The sequence below is a fragment of the Syngnathus typhle genome, linkage group LG17, assembly GCF_033458585.1.
Source record: "Syngnathus typhle isolate RoL2023-S1 ecotype Sweden linkage group LG17, RoL_Styp_1.0, whole genome shotgun sequence".
Lineage (NCBI taxonomy): Eukaryota > Metazoa > Chordata > Actinopteri > Syngnathiformes > Syngnathidae > Syngnathus > Syngnathus typhle.
In genome coordinates this window covers 8,203,183-8,227,302 of record NC_083754.1, presented here as the reverse complement: position 1 = coordinate 8,227,302, position 24,120 = coordinate 8,203,183, and the positions used below count along the sequence as shown (strand labels likewise).

The 24,120-nt window shown below is 50.0% G+C and overlaps 1 protein-coding gene across 3 annotated transcripts in view; it reads right to left on the bottom strand.

Moving 5' to 3' along the window:
* LOC133170852 (RNA binding protein fox-1 homolog 3-like) overlaps positions 1-24,120 on the bottom strand; it is a 118,464-nt gene that overhangs the window by 7,519 nt on the left and 86,825 nt on the right. For 2 of the 3 annotated variants that reach the window (XM_061304029.1, XM_061304030.1), the window contains 10 exons: positions 18,711-18,959; positions 12,304-12,432; positions 11,155-11,208; positions 9,215-9,307; positions 8,726-8,786; positions 8,549-8,602; positions 4,437-4,569; positions 3,787-3,826; positions 1,942-2,000; positions 399-477 (listed from right to left, as the gene is read on the bottom strand). In XM_061304029.1, coding sequence (XP_061160013.1) covers positions 399-477; positions 1,942-2,000; positions 3,787-3,826; positions 4,437-4,569; positions 8,549-8,602; positions 8,726-8,786; positions 9,215-9,307; positions 11,155-11,208; positions 12,304-12,432; positions 18,711-18,959 — 951 coding nt within the window. Of the gene's footprint in view, positions 1-398; positions 478-1,941; positions 2,001-3,786; positions 3,827-4,436; positions 4,570-8,548; positions 8,603-8,725; positions 8,787-9,214; positions 9,308-11,154; positions 11,209-12,303; positions 12,433-18,659; positions 18,960-24,120 lie in introns of all 3 variants that reach the window. The other variant, XM_061304028.1, reaches the window with a different exon arrangement.

Sequence of the window (24,120 nt, the reverse complement as noted above, 5' to 3'; positions counted from 1 at the left end):
CACCGCGTGGGTCTTTATTGGTGTGTGCGTCTGTCCCTCGATAGGAGGGTGTGTATGTGTGTGTGTGTGGTGAGTGAATTGTTTGTGGGTGTGTCTTTCTGTTCCTATAGTTTGAGTTTGTGCAAGTCTGCTTGTGAATGTCTATGTATTATGTATGTGTGTGTGTAGAATTATAATAAAGTGAAAAAGAAGTGGACACAAAGTTGAAAAGCCTATTTTCATGTGGATTAATGTTATTCACACGTGGTGCCTACCAATTGAACTAACCAACAAAATCAGAACAAACCTTCAAATGTTTTTTTTTGTAATGTTTCATCCACTTCTTTAACACTATGCATGTGTGAGTGTGTGGCACAGAGACACACAAACGCGATGAGTTTGGGTTACGGGGGCCTTACCATGGTTCCCACGCTGTAGGTAGCGGCGGGGCCGATCGTGTGGTGGTAGGGATCAGCCGTTGCATAGACTCTGCCATAGCTGCAAGAGAGCGCGCAGCAATTGTGTGTTAGTGACACGATGCTTCATGTGATCAGACAAAGTCTAGATGAAGCAGCATGTGGCTCCAGGTTCATTTGTGGGAGGCCACCGACCAGTTTTTCCCCGTGAGGCTGCGCAAAGCACATTTGCCATCATTGACGGTAGACAAAAAGCAAAAATGAGAGAACCCGGTCACGCTTGGAGGTGCCCCCCCCCTCTACCAGCTTTTCATCATGGCCGGTTTGGAACTAATCCTCGCGATTTCCTCTCGCAAGCGGGACAAGACGCATATTTATTTACTTTCCATGTTTCCTCCGCTCGGTCTGTGGCGAGCAGATAAGACCGGCCGAGGAGCGAGGGCGGCAAATCAAGTGCAAAAAAATAAAATAAATAAAAGGGCGGAAGTCATCCTCAAGGAGACGACTTCCAACGGCAAGCCGGTCGGCCCTTTAGGAGCGTCGTGAGTGAAGGTCAGAGAGGCTATCTGGAAGAGCGGCACATGCTCTTCTTGGCAGCTGCTCTTATCTTCAATTTAGAAAGCCAGAAAGAATCTCACAGGAGTGAGTGACACCCAATCAGGGGTCAGTGGACCCCCGCCGGGAGAAAACGTCCTCAGCATGTCCTCCCAGTTACATGGGTTCTGCTGGACCAAAATGAAAGATGCTGATGGAAGAGAAGGAAGTCCAAGAGAAGGAAGAGGAGAAAAAGATGCAAGAGGCAGCCCACCAATGTGGCGAGAAAGCGAAGCGTTGAGAGCGTCTGTCATGCAAACGCGATCAATGGCTGGGACGCAAAATTTGATCCTCACTCTTTGCGACAATCAACGTTTGCGTGATTGGCTCTTTCGTTTAGTTTTTCTCCACAGCAGACAAATTTATTTATTTTTTGTTCTTGTCTACTAAGCGGACTCACACACAGGTTGTATCCTTTGCGCTCTTTTGCATTTTCTGGCTGCTTTCCTTTCCCAACGGGACGCAAATCAAACAAACTGAAACAAACAAAGCGAGTTCCCCGTAACAATTACATGAAAAGTCTCCAGAAAATTGAATGAGGGAAAAAAAAGCAGCGGTTGCACTCTGGTCCAATTTGTGATTTCTGCTTCCCCGACTGATAAATGTTGACAGTGCGGATATGATCTTCATCCTCTCAGGTGCAAACGTGCACGCACACGCACGCTCCTTATCAGCAAACACGCTCAGGCAATCGTTCATGGGGCGCATTCCCAACTCGAACATCAGCTCAAGTCCTGCAAGGTTACTTTTTGCTCTTCTTGTTCTTCTTGCCTTATTTTCTATTCGGATGTCAGAGAAGTCCGGAGACCAAGTTGACATTTGTGACATTCGCCTGCTGGATTCGTCAAAGTCTCGCACATCCCCGTTTTGTCCGAGCTTCCAAACAAAAAACTTTTGACTGGACTGCTCCGTTAGCTTGGCTAGTGGCTAGCAAGAAGACGGTGACGCTCACCTGTCGCTGTAGGCGGCGGTGGTGGTGGGCTGGGCGAATCTGTACGCTGCGTAGCCACCCTGGAAAACACACACCAAGAAACGTTTTCAAACAGCAGAGGGCGCCGATCAACACGTGGCTCCTATGCTGGCTGATTTCAATCGCAACTGTGGTGGATTGATCATAAACGAAAAGGTCATGGCATCATACCATATTGAATCGACTCGTAATCTGGCTGAGTCAAACCGAATCAAATCGTTATACTTTTCAATCAGTTGCAAAGTGAGGCTGCTAATTGGTTAAACATTTGACCGAGCAGCCAAATTTGCGGCATTTTGAGAGCCAGGAGTCGCCCACTGCATTATTAAACATCCTTTTTCTTTCCTCGGCACGCCGCCGGCCAACCAATCGAGTAAGACGGCGGCGGGAGTGGCGGGGGTGGCTGGGGCGTGGTGACGGAGGGTGTTCATTTGCCAGAGTGCGGAAGGAATTAAGGAGCTCATTGTTGGGGCGCCGCACTAACTCTGTGAAAAATGAAGCTGCCTAACTTTTTTCTATTAGCGCCCGCTCATCTGGGTCCTGCGCGCCGCCGCTCAGGTGCCGTTTAATAATGCAGCGCCCGTTCATTTTCAAACTCCCAGAGAATTCAGGCCAGAGGTTCATGCTGAGCCCTATGGGCCTCAGCCCTCCCGCTTTTCCCTTTGGGTTTGTTTTCCCGCAGGGGACAGGAAGTGGCGGGCGTACGACTTCCTGCGGGACGGCCACGCCTCGGGACTGATTACAACTGCAGCCGCAAACGCGGGGCCATAAATCATCGCCGCCGGCGTTGTCAAACGGCGCACACGACAGCGCAGCACATTTGTTATTGTGTCGCGGCGGGCGTGCACGAGACGCGCACGTGTGCACGCATTAGCATACGTGACATCTGCGGGGGAGATTTGTGCTCATTTGTTAGCAGGTCAGCAAAGGGAGACGCTCACCGGCATGGCGGCTGCGAGCCCATCGCCATGACGCTGGCTCGGCTCGCCCGCCTGGGCACTGAGGTGAAGGCGGCCATTTTGCCTTGCAAGTTGATGTGTCTCAAATTCAGCGCAAATATTCGCCACCTTAAATTTCTGATCATAAAACAAATTGTGTGATCTTGTAGTGTTGTTGTGGAATGGCGGCGTGAGTGAGCGTGTGCGTCGACAGGCCCCGCCGGAGCGACAGCTTTGCTCTCGTTATCAGAACAAGCTGGACAAACACAAATCGGTCACGCGCGGTGGGTGTCTGCGATAAACAGCGGCGACATCGCAGCCTCATCGCGGTTGGCAGCGTGTGAGTGTGTGTGTGTGTGTGTGTGAGAGCATTACATAGTATCTCTGGCTGTTCACTATCAGATGCTTCCAGCCTGAAAGTCAGAAGCAAGTGTCATCTTATTCTCGCAACAACGGTGCTGTGGGGTACGCTCACCACCATCGGCCCCACCCTTGCTGGAGTGAGGCAACAGTGCTAATTTGGCTATTATCTCCCCCTGCCTCCCCACCTCCCCCCATCAGGGGCCGTGCTCACCCCTGAAGCAACAATCGCCTGCACAAACATCTCCACGGCCTCTTATCTTTGGCCGCCCTCGCTTATCTCCAGTACGGCTCTGCCTAGACCCGCGCGAGTCCCGCACCCTCCTTGGGGGTGAACCAGGATACCCCGTCCGGGGCCCTGCAAAGCGCAAAACGGGAAAGTTGAGGCCGCTTGAGCTGAGGGGGTCTTAAATGTTCTTGGCAGATTTCTTGGCACAGGCGAAGCCGACTTAATCGCTGCCCAATGCTTGGGGGGGATCAGGTTATTCCCTAAGGGTCCCTCCGGCCCTCCCACCCAGAGTGTACTCACGTAGATCTCGGCGCCATAGAAGCCGTCTTGGTACACCACCCTGCGAGAGACAAAACGGGACCGCATTAGAAAGCACTTCTTCGACTTGAATTGAAAAGCCAAAATCGTCGAGTAATTGCATCTTTCTTTCATATGGATAATAATAAAAAAGTAAAAGGGGGAAAAAAAAATCCATCAAAATACATTTGTTGTTCAGTTGTGCATTCAGTTTGATTCAATCCACTCACATACTTTGAATCAAAACAGATTTCTGATTCAAATACATACATATTCACATACACACACATGCGCACACACACAGACGAGATAAGAGGCAAAAGCGAGTGTCCGTGAGGTCTCTCAAAGCCGAGAGATCAGCTATGCAGTGGGCGCTAATGCTATCTTGGCTCCCTGAAGGTTTGGAGTTTGCACACACAAACGCACGGGCACACACGGTAGCGGCAAGGACACCGCGCCCACACGGGGACCCTACAGCACTCACCAAACACACCAAAGTGAACACGAGTACCGGGGACACGTTTGCTAGGACACTGAGTTAACCACCGAGTTAGGCACATAATGTCTCGTGGACCACCTCGACTTTGCCCAGGAAGCCATTAAAAACCCACAACAAACAAACAAACAAACCCAAAGCAGTAAGTGCTACTCACGCTCCGTAAGCCGGGATGGGCGGTGGCGGCGGGGCCGTGCGGAAGGTATTGTAGACGGCTCGCCCTCGACCTCGCAAGTGGCTCCCTCTGTAGGCCACGGCCGTGCCCGTGGCGGGGTACGGGAAGCCCGTTACTATGGAAACACACAAAAGACAGATTGTTGTGGTGCTGCGCAAATTAAGTTTGATATATCCATCCATTGACATTTGAATGACTTAACGCCCATTTTCTTTTTGTACTTTTGAGGCCTAGCGCAGCAGCGATTAGCGTCATTATCGGTAACGGACGTGAGAATGCCACCGAGCTGGAAAAAGGTGAAGGTGACGAGATGTTCACAAGCTCCCCGCGGGGGAAATGAAGCAGATGGGCCGGGACGGCCCAAGCCCCCCGCTCCCCGTCCCCCGACTCGGCCGACCTCACGGTGACCCCCATCTCCCAGCCATCTGGGAGCGGCTCGGGCCAACGGCGGTGGCGGCCGAGCTCGGGGGTGAAGGACGAGGGAGCGTCGCGGGCCAAGTGGGGCTCAACGTTGCTGGTTAACCTTCAGCCGGGTTGCCGTTTAAATGGGACGCCACCAAAAATCAGACAAAGCGTACCGCAGCAACATTTACAGACGCATTTCGAATATTTGTTCAATAAAATTTGAAATGTGCCATTCTCTGTCCTGATTGGTCCCAGCCAAATTTGTTCCTGCCAAATTCCAAAAGCAAAACAAAACTGTAACGATTTGAAGGCATTTTCCAAATCAATATTCCTGATGAATGAAGTATGATGAGTTTCATTGAAGTGGTGAATGTTTTGCTCATGTATGAGACAAATATTGATTGTGAAGGTACACCGCGCGGCAGCCCGCCACTGGCGCCTCGTTCTTTCTCATCCTGCCACTCTTTCGCTGTCGTTCCGCCACGCTCGCTTTCCAAGTGAATTCTCCGCGGGCCACTTGAGCCACGGTGCTCCAGCGCGGCCAGCGACATCTGCACGGGCTAAGTTAATAACGTGTGTCTGAAGCGTTTGGGATGAACCGTCCGCTTGCTGTCCGTGCTAAACTCCAGCGCGTCACTCCACCTTCAAGTAGTTCCACATCACTTTTAAAAACAAAAGAGAGGTTTCACAATCCCTAGCATTAGCCCAACGCTCCATTATCCGGCGTTAGCTTCCCCAGTGTAGCCACACAGCGCTAGCAGTCTTTTATCATTATCACTGACAGTGGCGTCAAATTAAAGCTGAGAAATTCCTCATTCATCAACTCAAACTATTCATTTCATCTATCCGGCACACCAGTGGCACTAGGGAACACATCTGTCTCAATCACCCTAACCTGCTGCACAATCCAACAATGTTGCTAGCAAAAATCTTTTTGGTTGGTTTGGTGTGAGTGCCAAATTAGCTCATCTTTATCTCATTATTTGAGTCTCATTTTCACTCAGGCAACAACCACACGCTTGCATCTTGGCTAACAAGACGGCGACCGTTCAGCTCAACATCGTGTATGTATGTTCAGAAAGATTGCATCAGATGTGCGCTAACGCCAATGCTAACATCGCCTCAGCTGTGTGAGGGGTTGTTAGTGCGCGGCAATTATGTCGGTCGCTGGTGTGTCGGCAAGATTGGGCCCAAACTGCTTCACTGCATGAATATTCGTATCTCATTTGTCTCAGGCGCCGGCCAAATGTTAGCGCTAACAAACCACAAGCAGCCCGTGTTGATTTATCCAACCCGGCAAGATGTTCATCTCGTTAGCATTTGTCGACGTGGCCCGAAATGGGCTGTTGTTCTTTTATGTTTTTGTTTACATTGGTATGGGACACGCGTGCTCTGATGTATGCAAAGGTAAACTCATAACGAGACGGCGATAGGCTACGCTGCCTCAATAATAAGCCATAAATCACGCCGCTGTCACAACGCAAAAGTCAAACATTCTCCAGGCACAAAAGCGAGGGGGGAAAAACTGCATTGTGAAGAGGAAATAAAAAAAATAAAAAAAGGTGAAAACATTTTTTAAAAATTAGCAATTAAAACTAGTACGCAATTTAATTTTAATTATTTCAAGTTTGTTTTTGGGTCTCTGTGTTTCACTACAAAAGTAATTTTCATTTATTTTTTGTTCCTGGGTTAGGGTACCTTTTTGACAGTTTTGTCAGTAAGTTACCTGCAGGCTACCGGTTTCATTCTCCCACAAAAAAAAAAAAAAAGTCAGTGAGAGTTGACTGTGAGTTTTACAAGGTGCTAAGCGCCAGCTGGCGATGTTTTACGGGGTAGATACGACTAACGCAGGCATTTAATCTGCGCCGGGGACCTCCGAACAGCATCATCTCATCAAGGGTTGGACGTTTAATTGGCCCCCAAACGTACACTCCGACAACGAGAGGATCCGTCCACGTTTATGAACACGCCAATTAGCCTTCTTTTCTTTTCACAAGTCCTCCCAATGTGAAAAAAAAAAAAAGGGGAACTCCTCTCACTGCTTTGTTAGTGAGCCTGTGGATGTGCACGGGAGCTGTCCGTGGTCCTGAAACACAACCAGCCGTTGCTTGAAAGCAAAACCTCGGAATTTCTGGTCATATTTGGTGATCGGCCCATGAGACTTTTTTTTTTGTCTTATCGGTACAAACATCTCGACATTGCTTTGTGTTGATGGGTGAAAATTTTCCGTGCGCCACGTTATACACATCCAGCCAATTTTGCTGATTGGTAAAACTGGTGTCAGCGGTGGATATTTTTTTGGGGTGGAGGCGACTTTTCAGGGGGCGCTAGCTAGGGCTACCAGTAGCGCTGCACTGTCATTCGTCATTGCGGCGAATGCTTTTGAGGACAATAAACCTGTAGCGGCTGCGTGGCCCGCCAATGGAGACGAAGTGCGCTGTCAGGCTGCCGCGATTTATGGCCCCCAATTTGGGCGATCTCCCGCACAGAAATGAGCGCTGATAAAGCATGATTAATCGCCATCGCCGCCCCGCAGACGCGCCCCAAAACCACATCCATTTTTTTGGGGGTTGTTCTTTTCCGGAGGTGGATTCCAGCAGTGCGACGCTTTCACTTGCTCCTTGTAAAAAGCAGCCTCGTCTTTTTTTCCGCCCTGGCCAGAGTAGTCGAGACCACTTGAAAAATGATGCGGCCATAAATCAGACGGCCCCGCCCGGCCGCGGCGGAGGAGCGCACTCTCGCTGATTTATGACAGTCTTTGCGTTTGTGTGCAAGTGTGTGCGTATATGCGTGCGGGAACGTGCGTGTGATGCTGTGTCAACGGACGATTCATTAGGTACACTGTCCAATCACGTCCATTAGAGGAGCTTCATCTTTAACAGTTTTAAAGGCCACGCTAAGAATTTAAGAGCTCTCGTCTGGTAAATATGAGCGCCAGGAGCTTAATATTGAGTCACCATATTTTGCATTTTATCACCAGTTATGATGCAGTTTGACAAAAGGCAGACAAAAGACTGTGGTTAGTTGGTGAACCTAATGAATTGTCCGACGTACGCGTATAATGATGAGGGCGGAGCGGGGGCGGGGTCACTCGGTCGCGGCAGGGCCATAACAATGAGGGACGAGCGCTTGTTCCCGTCACGCCGGCTTATTTAGCGTGCGAGCGTAACGCTGCGGAGGGAACCGACACATTTTAGTCTAATGAGCAGGAAGCAAAGACGCTCGTTAAAGAGCAGCGCCGTCACTGCCGCCGCACACTCAGCACTTCCTGCAAATGAAGGCGGCGTTCGGTCGTCATTAAAATGCAAAAGGCTTTATCGCTCGCAAAGATGGCGGCCACGGAAAAGCTCATCCTGCGCAAACGCTAGCGCCTTCTGCCATCGGCTTCGGGTTTTGAACAGGGTCAAGCCTTCGAATTCCTGAGTTAGGGATTAAAATGAAAGAAAGGGTTATTGCCCCCCCAACCTTTTATTGGTCTTGCAACCGGTCCAAAGCAAATCTCGATGTGGATCTCTCGCTTGTAAAAGTCAATCTTAGGCGGCGGGCAAATCCGTCAGCATGCGCTCGTCGTCTGATAACGCCAGCATACGCTCTTCGAATCTTTTTTTTTCTTTTCGCACAGTCGGAGAGTCGGAGAGTATCGGTGCTCATTGGCTGGTGCTTATTGGGTCCTGGGAGGCGAAACTTACCGGCATACAGCTCGGGACCGTAGACGGCGCCCACCACCGGATTCAACTTCCAACCTGTGCACAAAAATACAAAAACACCATTGACACATAAAAGGGACTTTCCATTCTCATTGTCACCACCAAAACCTGACTCAAATTAGGTTTAGTTTCAAACGAGAGGTGTGTGTGCGCACTGACCGTTGGTGTAGGGGTTGGCCACTTTTTTGTTGGTCATCACTCGCGCTGTGGCGTTGTTCACCTGGACCACAAAAACACCAAGAACCACATCACCGGCAGGGAAACACAACAAAGATTTAGGCCACATGCAAAGACGACGTCAGAGCGTGCAGGCGAGAAAATGCCACAAGAACAAAATTTGGATCAGGCCGGGCAAAACCACCAGCATTTTCGAGATTTGGCTCTACCTTTGCAATTGAAGGATTATTATTATTATTTTTTTATATTTGCCCAACCCCGATCCAGATTCACAAACACCACAAAAAAAAAACCCCGACAGCAACTCCAAACGTGCGTTGACTGACGACGGCTTTTCCTGCCAACGAGCTGGCGTCTGACGGCTGCTAGCATGCACTCATCATGCACGCCGCCATCATCATCATCCTCATCATCATCAGGATGCTGTCGTGCTGTGAGGAACAAGACGCGTGAAGGAAAAAGAGAAAGCACCTCGATCTTGCGTCCCTCTACGATTGTACCGTTTAGTTTCTCCCGTGCGCGGTCGGCGTCTGTGCTCGTTTCGAAAGTTACAAAGCCGAAGCCCTGAAGACGGCAACGGCGGCGCCGGCGGGAGGAAGAAAAAGAAGAAGACACAGAAAAAGGGGAGAAGGTGAGCAGCCGCGGTGGCAAGTTGGCAGATTAATTAGCAGCAGTTAGCAGAGAGCAAAACGCAGCAAAGAGGACCCGGCTGACAAAGCGGGTCCGGCTCGGCCCAATTAAAGAGGAGGAATGTCAGGAAAACAGGCGCCACGCTCTGCTAATTAACGACGTGGTGAGAAAAGACGACGACGACCAAGAAGAAGAAGACGTCTCTTAGCGTTAGCTGTAAACACACGGTGCGCTAATTAACGTTGTCGGGTGAGAGGCAGCAAGGTGATGTTTGCGTCGAGCCTTTGCGACTCACTGAGGTTTGGACTTTTGGCTTTGACGTCCAATTGCAAAACTTTGGCCACGCACGAGGATGAAAAGTGGAAATGGTAAAACTTTCCTGTCAAAAAGAAAACACTTTACACGCATAATTGCTAACTCATTTTGGGTCTCTTTGTTTTGCTTCAAAGTTCTTTTGTTTTTTTCAAACGCAATCTCACACAAGCTTTACAAGTTCATCTTTCAGGGGAATATCTGAAACTAGCCTACGATGTCTGTTTCAAATACTTGCTGTGTCTTTCTGGGGATGGATTCTTGAGACTTTTTTTTGTGGGGCTGCTCAGGATGTCTATCAAACTACCAGACGGGGCTGATATTGTATAAAAAAAAAAGAAAAAAGAAATTTTGTACCAGGTATACTGTTTAACAGCCATGGTTCAAACGTCCGCTCATACTAAATGCTAATGCTAAAAGGAAGCAAACAATTCTAATTGATCGGGCATTGGCAGGAAGCTCATTAAGGAGTCTAACAACGTCGTGAGCGGTGGGACGAAGGGAGGTGGTGAAAAATAGCATATTGACTTGAAAAGGCAAATGCAACGTTGCCTCTCCTTCCCTTCTGACCAGCAACGGCGGCCAGCTTTTCCCCGGGGGAGGGGTGAGGGCAAAGCTGTCACTTGGGTGACTTATGTTGCAGCCAACGCAGAGCCGACTTGCCAGCCTGCACTTGGGCCACCTTTTAAATATCATGCTGGACTAACAAAGCCTTCCTTCCTGACCTCAAAGTGGCTTTCTTAAAACAAACAAACAAACAAACAAGAAAAAACCCCAAAAAAACAACAAACAAGGAAATTTTTTGACTTCCTTCCTGTTTACTTGCACTTTACTTGCAGTTATTTTTGTCCCGCCCAGCACCCGCCGTCCAATCTCAATTTGCGGCGAAGGTAACACAAGCGGGAAACGGCACAACGGGCTAACGTTCGACCATTGGCGGCATCCGGCGTAAATCCGGCCGGCCCGTTCTTGGCGGAGATAAAGCAACGCATTGAAAAAAGCAATTGAGGGCAGAATGAATCCTTTGGACATCCACCCGAGCGCCGTTATCCCCTCCATCTCATTTTCCCCTTTCTCACATACGCGCGCACGCACAGAAAGGAATAATTAGCTTGCAACGGGTCCCGGCCGAGCAGCCATTCTTCAAAGCGGACAAACATATTGAATGCAAATGGCTTCATAGGAAATAGATTGTTTATGAATATCCCGCTAGCTTCATTATAGAAACGAGCGAGGCATGCTGGGAAATGCACTTTGTCAGGCACGAACAGGTTGATGTTAGCACATTTCCACAGCAAAGTGCTGTTTGCGTGACGGTTGCGCTTTGGGGGCCAAAAGGCAACTTTTTATGCTCAACCATTGTCTTTTTTTAGTCCATCAAGGCGAAGTCATCGAGCGAGCGAGTTCGGAAAAACAAGAAGAGAGCGCGTAACGAGGCCATGAAGCAGCTGGCGGTGCGGCCGACTCACCTTGGATCCTCGCTCGTTAAAGATAATCTCCACGTCTAAGACCTTTCCAAATTGCTGCAGAACACAAAAGGGGAGGGAAAGGGAATTAGCAACACGCCGCTCAGTCTTGAAAAGTCAGGAAAAGCCTACTTGAACTTTATTTTCAATATTTTTGACAGTTGCACTGCTTTGTATGTCGTGCGCCCAGATTTCAAACTGCTTATTGGATGGGTTTTTTTGAGCTGCTATTTTATCAAAGCTGGACAGCATTCTGTCTATTTGTCACAATTACGTGTTTTCATAACGGTTCAAACACTGCATATGTCCTCTTTATGCCTCAGTCGAGTCTATTTGTTTGTTTGTTCGTGTGTGTGTGTTTGTGTGTGGGTCTGCACTGCAACATTTCTGCTTGTTGACTGGTGAATGCAAGTGTTCTTTTTATTCTCCTGAGCCTGCGGCGGAGTTCGGACTTGTGAAGCGGCTGCTACCTTTGCGCCGCTATCATGTAGCCGCCCCCCCACGCCTCCCTCCCCTCCTTTTTCATCATTTTTGTTTGGACGCTGGCACAGTCAACAGGAGCCGGGCGGTCCCCGCGGGAGGCCCGAATGAAAGCAAAAAAATAAGCGCCACTTTTAATTGCCGTCTGCGCTTATTTGCTTTCAAGTCTTGACGCACGTCAGCAGACAATTTTTGTATTTTCAGACTTTTTTTTCTAAACGCATTAGACAGTATTCCCATAACTAAACGTGGTGCTATGTTGAAATACATGCTGTGAAGGTGAAATTTTTTTTTTTGTGGCCTGTTAGAACTTTTTGGTGACCATTTGTGAGCGAATGAGCCATTTTTGGAGATGGCGAGCCATCAATTTGCCCGCAGACGGGGCCCGACTCCATCTACGCATCTGGCGGCAAAAAGTCCAATTAGCTGCGGCCGCTTAAACGTCCATTTTTGGCTCCATTTAGAGCCGTCAGATGTTGGCCTTCTATTCTTATGACGGACGGCGTTTATCCAGGCGTAAGACGCTTTGCCTCATTAGCAGCGCGCTCGCACCTCGCAAGCCAGCTTCGGTAGACAGGTGAGCTCTTCTTCACTTTCTCTCACAATCAAGTTCGACTTTTTTTGTACTCAATTAGCCAGAGAGCAGGTAGACGTTTGCCGGCTGGTACTCACCCCAAACATTTGCCTCAGGTCAGGGTCCCGGAAGCGGAAGGGAATGTTGGACACGTGTAATCGTTTGGGCTGCTGCTTCTCCGACGAATCCGAGTGCTGCGAGGCGTCCGTTTGCGTCACGTCGTCTGACTGTCGGGGAACACAAATGGACATACGATTGGTATTTACAAACAAAAGTCAAAAAGTCATATGAATGAAAAAGTTTTTTCTCAAACAAGAACAAAATACATACAAAAACAGATAAAGTTGTGAAAATAGACATTTATAATAGACACAAAAACAACAAAGACGTGATTTAAGAAATAAAACCCACCAATAAGAAATCAATTTTTTTTTAGAAAAACAATTGAATTACTATAAGAAAAACAAATTTGGTCTTTTGCTATGATTATAAATTGATGTTTGGACAAGTGAATTAAAAAAACAACTTCTTTTGATATTCCGCTTTTACTTCTGCAAAAGAGGTCTTGATTTCAAAATCTAAGTGAATCGTCATCCGTTTGCTTGAGCGGTCCCCAGATGTCACTTTCATTAGCCTCAATGATTTTCTGGAAGCCCCAAAATGCATCCGGCAGCGGCCATCTTGAGAAGCGCGGTTTTCCCGCGTCACTCATTTCTCAATCCCGTCCGGATGAGTTAGAATGTCAACGTGGAGCTTGCGCGTCACAAATAGGCGTCTTAATCTCTGGCATTTAGCTTTTGAGCTCGGCGCAAGATTGAAGGCGCTGACAAAAAAAGCAGCGGATATAGATCCCATGGCGGCCCGGCCCAGCGAGAGCGCAGATATTAGCGGCGGCGACGGCGCTCGGGGTCCCCTCACGTAGTTGTTTCCATCATTATGCCAACGCAGTGCTGACATTTCGATAGAAACGACGATGTCGGCTGACAAATCCCGCTCTATCGCCGCAGCGACACAGCTGATGGATGTCGGCCGGCGTTCAAGTGGACGTGCGTTTTTGCTTTTTGTGGGAACAAACTCGCTGGGGAAATCTTTGCAGCGGGACCTCGACTTGCTAAACCGTCAACGAACGGCGCTAATTGGGAAGCAACTGGACGAACCGGGAAACCTTATGGGAGATCCGGAAGCAACACGCGATGGTCTTGCCGTGATCTTTTTCCCGAGCACGGCGCAAATGAGCTCAGCGATACATCGGCTCCAATTCATCACGGCGAGATCGTCGTTATGGCGCCGATGGTGATGATGATCTCCTTTATTATTATCATTATCATAATCACAATCTCCACGGCGACGGCTGTCATTTATTTGCCATTTATGGCCCATTTCCAGTCGTGGGTGACATCCATTGTGAGGATTGACAGCGCTTTGTTTCAAGGTCCCGCTCTGTCAGGTCCTCGCTGACCGGTAAGACCCCCCACCACTCCCCCCACTCTCCCCCTCCAGGCCATCTTGAGTGCGCTGAACTAAAAAGATGTCCAAGGGGCCGGACAGGATTTGTGTGCCAGCCATTTGGCCGGAGGGGCTCTCAACTCCGCCGTGGAGGTTAATAGTGGCCGTGTTGGGCTTGGGGGTGACACGTCGCAAACAGATGTCGGAGGGTGGCGAGGAACCGGAGGCCCCCTCCCTCCCCTAATCCCTGCACGCCGCGGGTCAATCGGCTTCATCGCTCACACAAGACTCCGTCGACCTTTAGCGGAGTGCCGCTCGAACGCCGTTGGAGCGTGTCTGTTTGATCACGCCAAAGCGTTTGCAAACATCCTGATGAACTTCCAGGATCAGTCGTAGGACTGCGTTAGAGGACTACCATGTCTTCAGATTGCTACTTCGGATTCTGGTTAGACTGACTTGTTGCCATCTTCTTCCCATGTCACGTGCCTTCGCATCTTCAGCCCGCCTCTTTGGCTGGCTGTCCTGCTTCCCCGTCTACCGAGCAGATGGCCTTCCTGATGTCCTACCTGTCTGACTTCCTCACCCTTTTGCTCGCCATACTCGACACGAGCCCGCCTGTTGACCGGACATCCGCCTCCTTGCTCCCTCACTCGCTTCCTGACTTTGCTCCCCGTTTGTTTGCTGACTACCTAGCTAGCCGCCTCTGTGCCGTCACTGCCAGCCTGGTTGAGAAATGGCGGCGTGGCAGCGGAAACTAATGACCCGCACGGCTCCGCCAGGGGAGGCCACCATCAGCGCCACTTTGCTGTCCCGACAGCTGCTGTCAGAGGGAGGAAGAGGGAGGAAGCGGCGGGATGCGCGAGGCGGCGTCCTTGCCAACGCAAGCTGTCATCTCCGGCGGCTCGCTGGCTTCCTGTTCCGCTGCTGCCGCTCCCAAAAGACTCCCGCTTGTTATTTGCTGTTATTTGCAAATTGGGCGCAAAGTGCCGGCCTCAGCACTTTTGGCTCCTCCGTGCAGAGTGGCATTACAAGAGCATAATTGAAACCATCTGATTGGAACGCGGCCAGGCAGGTACAGTAGATTACATCTGATTCAAGCGAGAAAGCGAGCATTAATTTATTCTTTGTAGCTCTCACCGCATCACTTTGCTTGTTTGTTTGCTTCTTCTAAAGAAGTCGTACTTTCCAAATGTGTCAGGTGAAAACGCAACACTGACGCAGATGCTAACGTGCGCTAGGAGCTGGAGCTAGGAGGTGGTGAAATGTGACTGAGGCTGCAGTAGGAATTTTCCCCAAGGGCAGCAATTTGGACCCTACTGGCCAATTGCGGTAATTTCAGCTTTTAAAAGGAATTTCATTGCTCTTTGATGGAGCAAAGTCTGAGAAAGTACAAATATTTTTTTATGTCCCTTTGTTGCAATTTCAAATTTGTACTCCATCTTTGCTCCTCATCCATCTCCTCTTCCACATCCTACGTATCGCTTGCTCATTATTTTTGTAGTCCAGTGACTCAGCCGAGCGGCCTTGCTGTTCCGTCATGCCACAACAAGAAGGTCAGATCAGAGGCTAAACGGTACTTTTCAGTGGCTTTTCTTCAAGCTTTCAAGGATTTTAACGACATTATAATTGATAAACTATTAGCACTTCTTTACAAATGTCCACACGGCGCGTCCTTGGCGGCGCAGACGGCGAGTGTGACTTTAGCGTCAGCACAAACAAAGAGGCGAGGGAGCGCGTCGGCTTGGGCGTCGCTGCGTTTTTTTTTTGGTGTTATCGCAGTCACCCAGAATCCCCTTTGGAGAGTCTTCTTACTGCAGAAAAATGTGGAATTGAGTGCTGCCCTCACGCCGGCCTCCTTAATTTGTTATCTGAACGCAGAGTGATTACTCATGAAATTCACGCCGACCTCGGACGATTTGAAGCCGGCCAGATAACGTCTCGGCCGCCGCTCGGCCGGCACTCCCCCCTCCCCTCCGCAACATCTCCCGGGATTGTCGCAAAACCCTAACCCCCCCGCCCCCAGAGCAGTGCTTCTCAACCTTTAGAGAGGCAAGGCACTTAACGTTTCAAAGAGAAAACTGCACAGCGCTCCAGCAAACAAAAGGGGCACAAAACTACTTTGCGTCACGTCTCGTCCCCAGTTTTTCATGTCTGGGTTACCATGGTTTCTGTTCGCGTCGCCCTACAATCAATGTAACCGCGGTCACCTCATGTCCTGTTGTCTTTTTGTCTCACGTCCCGGTCAATCAGTCAGTCGATTTATTGTTTTGTTAAGTCATGTCAGTTTGCCGAGTCTGTTAGTTTTGTTTTCTCCAATGAACCCTGGTCCAAGCTGCATTTGGTCGCCATGAAACCAGAGGCTCTGAACTCATCCCATTTAGTTTCATGTTTGTACGAAAGAAAAGCACTGCTGTATTTAAAGTGTTTTAAGGGGCGTGGCCTGGTGAGTGCCATCAGAAGGTGCAATCCTATTGGCCAATTGTGTCACAATTGCTCAGTGTGCCGCAGTGATAGTCATTTTTCTAAAAGAATATAATACATGTGAGTTTGGTTCTGTTGCTTGTCTACATGAGTTGCTGCACTGCTCACGTATCGTCCACTGTTGATTTGTTAATCAATTTCTACGGGCAAAATTTTGAAATGCTTGTTCACTAGACGACAGAAGGTACCAGACAATTAAGATGTGGATCTAAGTGTTACTATGTCCACAGTGTATCTACTGGCAGCGAGGGGGAGGAAAAACAATCCTGTAATATTTTCCTTGGCACAGTGGTTGAAAATGGCTGCCCTCGAGGTCCGGCTCTGGAGGGCAGACGAGGATACACTGACGGATGGCGAGCCAGCCAGCGAAGGAAGGAGGGAGCGCTCGTTAAAACGTACGTCACGCACTCCTCTCGCTTCTTTTTAAGTCTTTAAGTCCAAGAGCTGTGCAGAGTAAAGTGGCGTCAAGGGAGACGTGCAAAGGGGAAGTTGTGGTGATGGTGGTGGTGGTGGTGGGAGGGAGGGTCGCCAAAGAGAATCTGCTCCTTCAATCTGTGCTTCGGCAATCAAAAGGCGTTCGGGCCCATGTGGTGGGGGCACCCGAAGCTGCTCGTGCCATTAAAGTTGGCGCAATTCAGCGGTGGATGACACCGTGCCACCAGCCCAGAAGGATTAGACTCTCTGTTTAAACCCTGATAATCCCCTCTCGACCCCCCCTCCCCCATGTGTGTATGGAAGAGGAGGAGGAAGGGGGGGAGGCCGCCACCTCGAGGCTCTTTTCTCGGCAGGGGCACACATGAATCGCTGCGAGATGGCGAAGGCGAGAGAAGAAACGGACGGCGAGGGATGCGAGAGGCGTTCGGTAGAAGGGCGATGAAAATGGAGGGGGGCAAAGTCGCTTCTGCCGCCTTTCAACTGGCTGGCAGAACAGAGCACTCACTGTAAATCAAAACCAGCTGACAAGGCTCAGTGGCTCAACAAAGATGCGACAAGTTTTGTTGGTATTGCTAACATGGAGCCAGATTTTGATTTTTGCAGCGTGAATAAAAAAGTGAAGAACTGCTTTAGCGCGCTGCGCAGCTCACGCTAATTGCGGTCCCAAAAGACGGCAGCTAGCAGCTAACAGTTCATAGCGTTAGCGTGACCCAGATAAAGCGGCAGCCGATCGTCGACCCCTCCCTGCAGGTGTTTTCCTACCAGGAGAGAGACGAGAGCGCGGCCCTGAGGTCTTAAGGTTCTCATCTCCATCGGCGTTACTCGAATTTGCGGACGCGTTGCTGAGCTTGAGCGGCGCCAAACGGCTCCGCTTTTATCTCCATCTTTTCCTTCTTCCTGCCGCCGGGGGTGAGCCGCGGGTCAAAAGTATTTCAAGAAGCGAGAATGCAAATGCAGAATTGAAACTAATTTGCAAAGCCGCACAGGAGGACTGCTTTGTGGAAAGCACCAGCTTTGCCCGCCGATTTATCGGGTGGTTAAAGTTTGACGCGGGGCTACATACGGTCCTGCTTTTATCCAGCCCGCCGAGCTTTCACGTGATCAAGAGTTTTGGTATACGGTGGTGGCTTGAGATATGAGGGACACAACTTAGAAATTTGTCAAGATACAAGCCACAGCTCACATGTACATCAGTTTCTATTCAAATCTGTTAGCTGAATCCTAATGCCATGTGATGAAAGTTAAGATTTATTTATTTGTGTTGAGCAATGACTATAAGACAATGACAACCCTCACAAGCATAGTTTTTACCTTCTGAAAAAAATAAACTGACTACAGTAATTTATAGTAGTTGTGTCACTCTTCTTTTGTTAGTATGACTGTATTCGACTGCATCCTGCTGGCAAAGTTGTGAACAGCAGAAGGAGCTGAATTCAAATAAACATGATGCTAAAACTATCTAAGCCCAAGTTATCTATTTCTTATTCACAATAAGTTATTTGACATCTACGATGTTCATTTTCAAAATCTCGATTTTGCACCGCTAACGAGTCCGAGATCCCGTTAACGTCATCTCTCTGGATGTTTGATGAATGTTTGCCCCCACTCGCAGGAAGGAGACCCCCTCCCTCACAAGTACAAAGATCAGGAGGCCCCTGAATCATTCATGTGGACTGCAACAACCCCGATAACGGCGCTCGTCTCGCATTAATGCACATTTCTGCTTCTCATGCAAAAATAAGCAGAAAATTACACACTTGGAGTCATGTGAGCGCTGCAAGTACTCAAGTATGAATGCAGAAAAGCGTGTTGCTCTTGCATATATTGAGCACTAGAAGGCTTCAGAGCCGATGCACTGATATACGTGTATATATTAATATAAATCTTTAGTTTATGTATGACTGTTTTCGGTTAGAATTTTGATGAGCCCAAGGTTAGAACGTGTATATTCCATAAGCCAGCTACATCAAAAAAAGGTTAGGACTCACGACATATATTTGCAAACGTCTTTGCAACCGAAAACCAACGTTAGCTACGTTCACCAGCTTGAGGAGAAAACAAGTGTTAAGAAAGAAGAGCCAAAGGTGTTTACTTGCTGCCGGCCTGCGAGGAAGAGTGTTTGCAGGTGCCGAGCGACACTGACCGGTGCGGAGGCGGGGGCGGCGATACTGGGCGTGCTGCTGTCGGCGCCCGGCTCGCCGTGCGTAGGTGTGGGCGTGTACAGCGTCAGTGCGTGCTCGGCCACGCGGCTCTGCCCGCTATAGTCGGGCGTGGGGAGCGGGTGTGGGGCCGCAAACTCGGCGGGGATGCCGTTCTGTGGGGGCGGGGGGTACTGGGCCGCGGTGTAGGGCTGGCTCATGGCGTCCGCGGGGTTGGGGGCCTCTTGGTTGCCCTGGGAGACAGACACAGAAACACAAATAAATAAATAAATAAATAAATAAATAAATAAATAAATAAATAAATAAATAAATAAATAAATAAATAAATAAATAAATAAATAAATAAATAAATAAATAAATAAATAAATAAATACAGAGCTGCAATCAAAAGAAAAAAGCGGCCCCAGCTTTCATTGCTCAACTTTTAAGTCATCACATAGGAGGTGAACCAAGTCGAGTCCTCCATCTTGCTCCGAAACAAAGACCCAAGTCGAGTCCTCCATCTTGCGTCGAAACAAAGACCCATCATTTGTTGTGAATGAATAAACATTTCTGAGCAATTAAACGAATCTGGATCATTCTATGCGGCGGTTGGAAATCACAGAGTTAGAAGAGATCAAAGTGGTCGCCATTAGGGACGCGCCAACGTGACCGCGGGGCACGGCGGGGGCGGTGCCCCGCGCACCGACGCAGCGCCGGCCGTCACGGCGCATCAGGCCTGCTGCTAGCGAGCGCCTTGATCAGCGTTAATGAACACGGAGGATGTTGTTGCGCATCACACAGCCCCCGAAGACCCCGCCCGCACGCCCCTCCCTCCTCCCAGTACGCGCGATCAAGTATCCAAAGATCAATTCATCAATCGACGTCTTCTGATAATTACAAGCCTTGACATCGACGCCTCAGATGATTCTTCTGCCGACGACACTTGACTACCTACAGAATGTGTCACTCGTTGACTGAATGACAATAAGCAGTTTGAATACATGACGTTCCCAATATGAACACATCGAGACTGTAGCAGATGGACCGAGGTCGACTTTTGCTTTAAGAGCCGACAAACAAGCGGACTCCAGACGAACATCATCTGCAAACACGCGGCTTGGCTCTCCGGTGCAACGCCACGATGAGCCGCGCCGCTAATGCGCTTAACTGTTTGCGGGTGCGCCTGCGTTGCCTAGCGCGCGTGCTAACGAGCTGCCGGAGCGGACGTCCAACTGCGCGAAGGTGGAACAATAACGGCGGATTTCAATAACAAGCAGACGCAATTTCGAGTAGGGCGCGCCGGACGTAACTCTTTGGGCTAAGCGAGGGAATGGCTGGCGGGCGGGCGGTCAGCTTTATGACGGCGCCGGGGAAACAATAACGGCAAAACTTGGCCTGCTTTACAAGGCGAGCGGGGAAGGCGAGGCGGGGGGGAAGGCGAGGCGGGAGATAAACGTGTTTTATTCCTCGCCGCAAGCCGGCCGGTCGGGAAGGTACGTTAGTTTTAATGAGCGCGTGGAGTAACGCCGCGCTGTAAATGTAGCGGAAATAATTTCACGCAGACGTGTCGGCAAACAAAAGGCAGTCGGAAAAAAGCACACATTCGGCCAATTAAGGCGCTGCTCCATTATGGAAATGAAAGGAGGGAAGCCTTGAGAGGTTCAAGCTCCCGAGCAGCCTGGCCTCTTCCTAGCGCTCTCGTAATGCGGGAACTTTTCTTTTTTTTTTTAATCTACCCCTGCGCTCTACTTTGCCGCTCCCTCCAGCTCCGGCCTTATATAACACGCCTTCCTCATTTAAAGGAAGCTCTTGGTGTCGGCCAATTTCCCGACTTGTTCTTTTCTCAAGCGCAAAAGTGGTCCGAAAAAAAAAGGCGATCCGGCTCGGCTGTTCTGACAGCTGCCGGATTTGAAAGCAGCCTCATCATCCTCATCAACAACAATAACGAGGGCCAAGGTACAAAAAAAGCTCAGCGGCACAAAAACAAAGCGCAAAAACTGGCAAGTGCAGTGGTCTACAAACGGATCTAAAGAGACACACGAATGCCCCCCCCCCCAAAAAAAAAACACCCACCAAAAGGCTCGACTGAATCATTGGAGGCCTCTGTAAAGGACCACCTCTCACAGTTCAACGTGGAGGAAGCCCACTTGAACATTGAGACTTGCACGACTCCCACATCTGGCCTTCACTCCTTCATCGTTGTGAGTTCTACCAAAACGGCGACTGGTGTGAGGCGGAGACTGAAAATAAACATGAGTGCCTGGGATGGCCTTGGGTGGCAGCTTTCTTTTCAATTGGACCCGCAGAGTGAAAACACAAGACCAAGTGGAGGAGGAACGTCACTCGAGCGGCTCGGCATCGACTCTTAAAGAGGGCAGCCAGGCGAAAGTGGCGAGGAGGAAAGAAAGGGGGGGGCGGTGGAGCAGGGCTTGTTAGCTAAACACAAAGTAGGCGCAGGCGCTCGTGTGATCTCAGCTGTCCTCTGATGTTCGTGACAAACGAGTTGTCCGAATGGAAGAAGTAGGAGGAGGAGGAGGCCGATGGAATCGGACGTGGGGGAATTGCGCTCATCCTTGCGCTTGTCGAGATAATCGAGTGTGTGGAAAACGATAGCGGCCAATCTTATTCTTGCTGCTTGTAAAGCCGCAACCAGGCACAAATGGACGCCGGCAACACCTGCCTGCCGGTTGCAAGAAAACAAACCAAAAGAACAGCTTCCGATCCGAAAGGACTTTTGCAACTCAAAAAGAGTTGAAGGAACACAGAATGGTGATTGAACCCCCCCCCCCTCGTGGCCTCCAATATGAGCAAGTGTAGCTTTTATTGATCTCAGACGACGAGCGGCACCGGCCGCCGTCTCACTCGGTGTCAAATTGGATTGGGAAATGTCACTTAAGGAGATCACTTCCCGAGTGGACTTTTTGTTCTGGGCGAGAGCCGCCACGCGGGTAGGGCGGGCTGCGAGTCCAAGTTCCGCCGGCCGCTAGTTGTTTGCGCTAAAGGCTCGTCTATCTCAGCAGGTGTGAGAGTTTGGCCGCCTGCCAAGCCATCGTGATCCTCTTTAACGGCGTCGGGAGGCCAAGAGGAGACGGGCGGTGCAAATAGAGAAGCTCTTAGGAGGAACTCATATCGGCAGAGTGGCGCTCTGACTCATGCGCGATGCAGCGGCGGCAGGTCAGCGGCAAGGCGAAATTCAGCGGGCGACTAATTGCGCCGCTTTGGATCCGGAGGGAAATCACTCAAATGGGAGCGCGCTGATCAATCTGCGCTGCTGCAGCAGGCGGGAGGGAGGAGGAGAAGGGGGGCTGCTGATGTAGTGGGCAGCTTTATGGCTCCGGCTCGGCATTTCTCAGCAGAGCTTCTTTTGCCTGCTGTGCAGATCGCATCGAGTTCTCGTAGATCTACGCCGAGGCAGCAAAGAACTTGAGAACTTGCAGATCTGCACACGCTTTGACATTGGGGCGGCGTGCTTGATTGTTGGATGCAAAGTATTTAATCCCCTTAAAGGGTCTTGGGTGTGGTCCGTGGGGGCTCCTTCTGGCTCCAAGGTAATTTGACCCCTTGGTTACTTCCTGTGTGAGTCCATTCCTGCCAGGCCAATAATCGCGGCTTGAGTGGACTGCTTTGCACCTATTTTAAATTGGGCCGACACGTCGTTACCAGAACTTTTTTTTAAAACTGATGCGGTGTCAGAATGTGTTGAGGTGGAAGAAAGTCTGATCAATCGTTCAAAATTTAGCGGCGGGCCACGGTGGACAGACGATTGATTGCTCGACGCAAAGTTTTTGACAGGGCGGATATCCAATCTGATAATGGGGGCTCGGGTGTGGTCCGTGGGGGCTCCCGCTAGCTCCCGCGTAACCCGAAGCCCGCCGTGCCAGTCGGCCTCCGAGGTGTCGTCTCTAAACCGGCCGGGCCAAGAAGCGCAAACGGACAGTTTTGCCGCTCTGCTGTGCAGCCTGCAAATGGCGAGCTTTTCCGTCATTGGATGCGGTCAGAATTTTGATGCGATCGATTATTCGGTGATTTGTTTCCATGGGTCAGTCGACCAGAACATAACGGGGCCCCGTGTATGGGACATTTCAAGACGGGCATCCGTCAGTCGCGTCATTCCTGGCGCCTGAATCTGGCAACCGGGTTCTCCCTACTGACTCCTCATTCAGTTGTTTTCCTTCAAAGTGTGGTTTCTTTTCCAAGACTGAACCTGCCCGTTGACGCAACCCGAGCGCAACTCCAACAACCAGAAAAAATCATTTTGTTTTGCGCGGTTAATTGTTGCGGCAAGGAGGCGGTGGCCGATTTCCACAGGCGAGCGGCGACGCTCCGGTCCGTTGTAATTAGGCGGGCCGCGTGATCCAAGTGCAACTCGCCCCCTGATAGACACCAGAGGCGGTGGCTAATTACTAACATCGCCGTTCCAAGGTGAGCCGGGACTTGAGTGCTAGTAAACAACAACACAACACCTCAGGCGGGCTCTCCCTCCTTCCCCAATTACCGCCTGGCGGGAAAAGGGAGACGCGCAGAAAAAAAAAGCCAATTTGATGCAAATTCACAGCAGCGATGAAGGCGTGCGCGAGGCTTCCGGCGAACGTTCACGCTCAGAAGAGCAGCCCGTTATTGTTTGGTCTCACATTTGCCGCCTTCAAAAAAAAAGTCCCGTCTTTCCATTTTCCACCTCATTTGTGTAGAAATCAATTCACGAGTCGAAACGCCGCCTGTCTTTGCAGTCAATTTCAGCGGCGGCTGCCTGCCCCGCCACCGCCGCCGCCCTCCTCCGCGGGGCTTAATCGTTTTGGTGTGTCGCACGCGCTCCATTCCCTCTAACCTGATTTGTCCTCGTTATGGCGGGCGCTTATTTGTGCGCCGGCCTCGGACCGAGAGGTATTAGAAAGAGTTCATTTTCTCTCGTCCCTTGCTGATTTCTTCATTACATGGCTCACACGGAGACGCGAGAGGCGCTCTTAGCGACAGGGCCCTCGCCGCTTAATAAAGACGGGATCACTTTGAACCTGCGTGACACACGTAATGAAGGCCCCGCCGCATCACGGGGATGCATAATGAAATGAAACAAATACGCAAATAAGGCTGCCGACCTTGTGAGGAAGCCATCAGTTCCACGCCATCGGACCGCCTCAGCCCCAACAGCCGATAATTGTCTCTTTTGTTACGTGCAGTATATTTACATCTGGGACTAATTAGCGCAGACGTGTCAACGTCTCAGCCGACGTGCGGCTTGTTGTTTTTATTATTATTATTATTAGACACAATGCTGCTTGCATTCACGCTGGGAATCCTTTTATTTACTTAAAAAATATATTTAATTAACTGGCTTGTGGGAAAACGGCCCATGATAAAGACCACGCTGAGTCTTTTAGCAAGACACGTTATCCTTGAAAGGAACATCAAAACGCC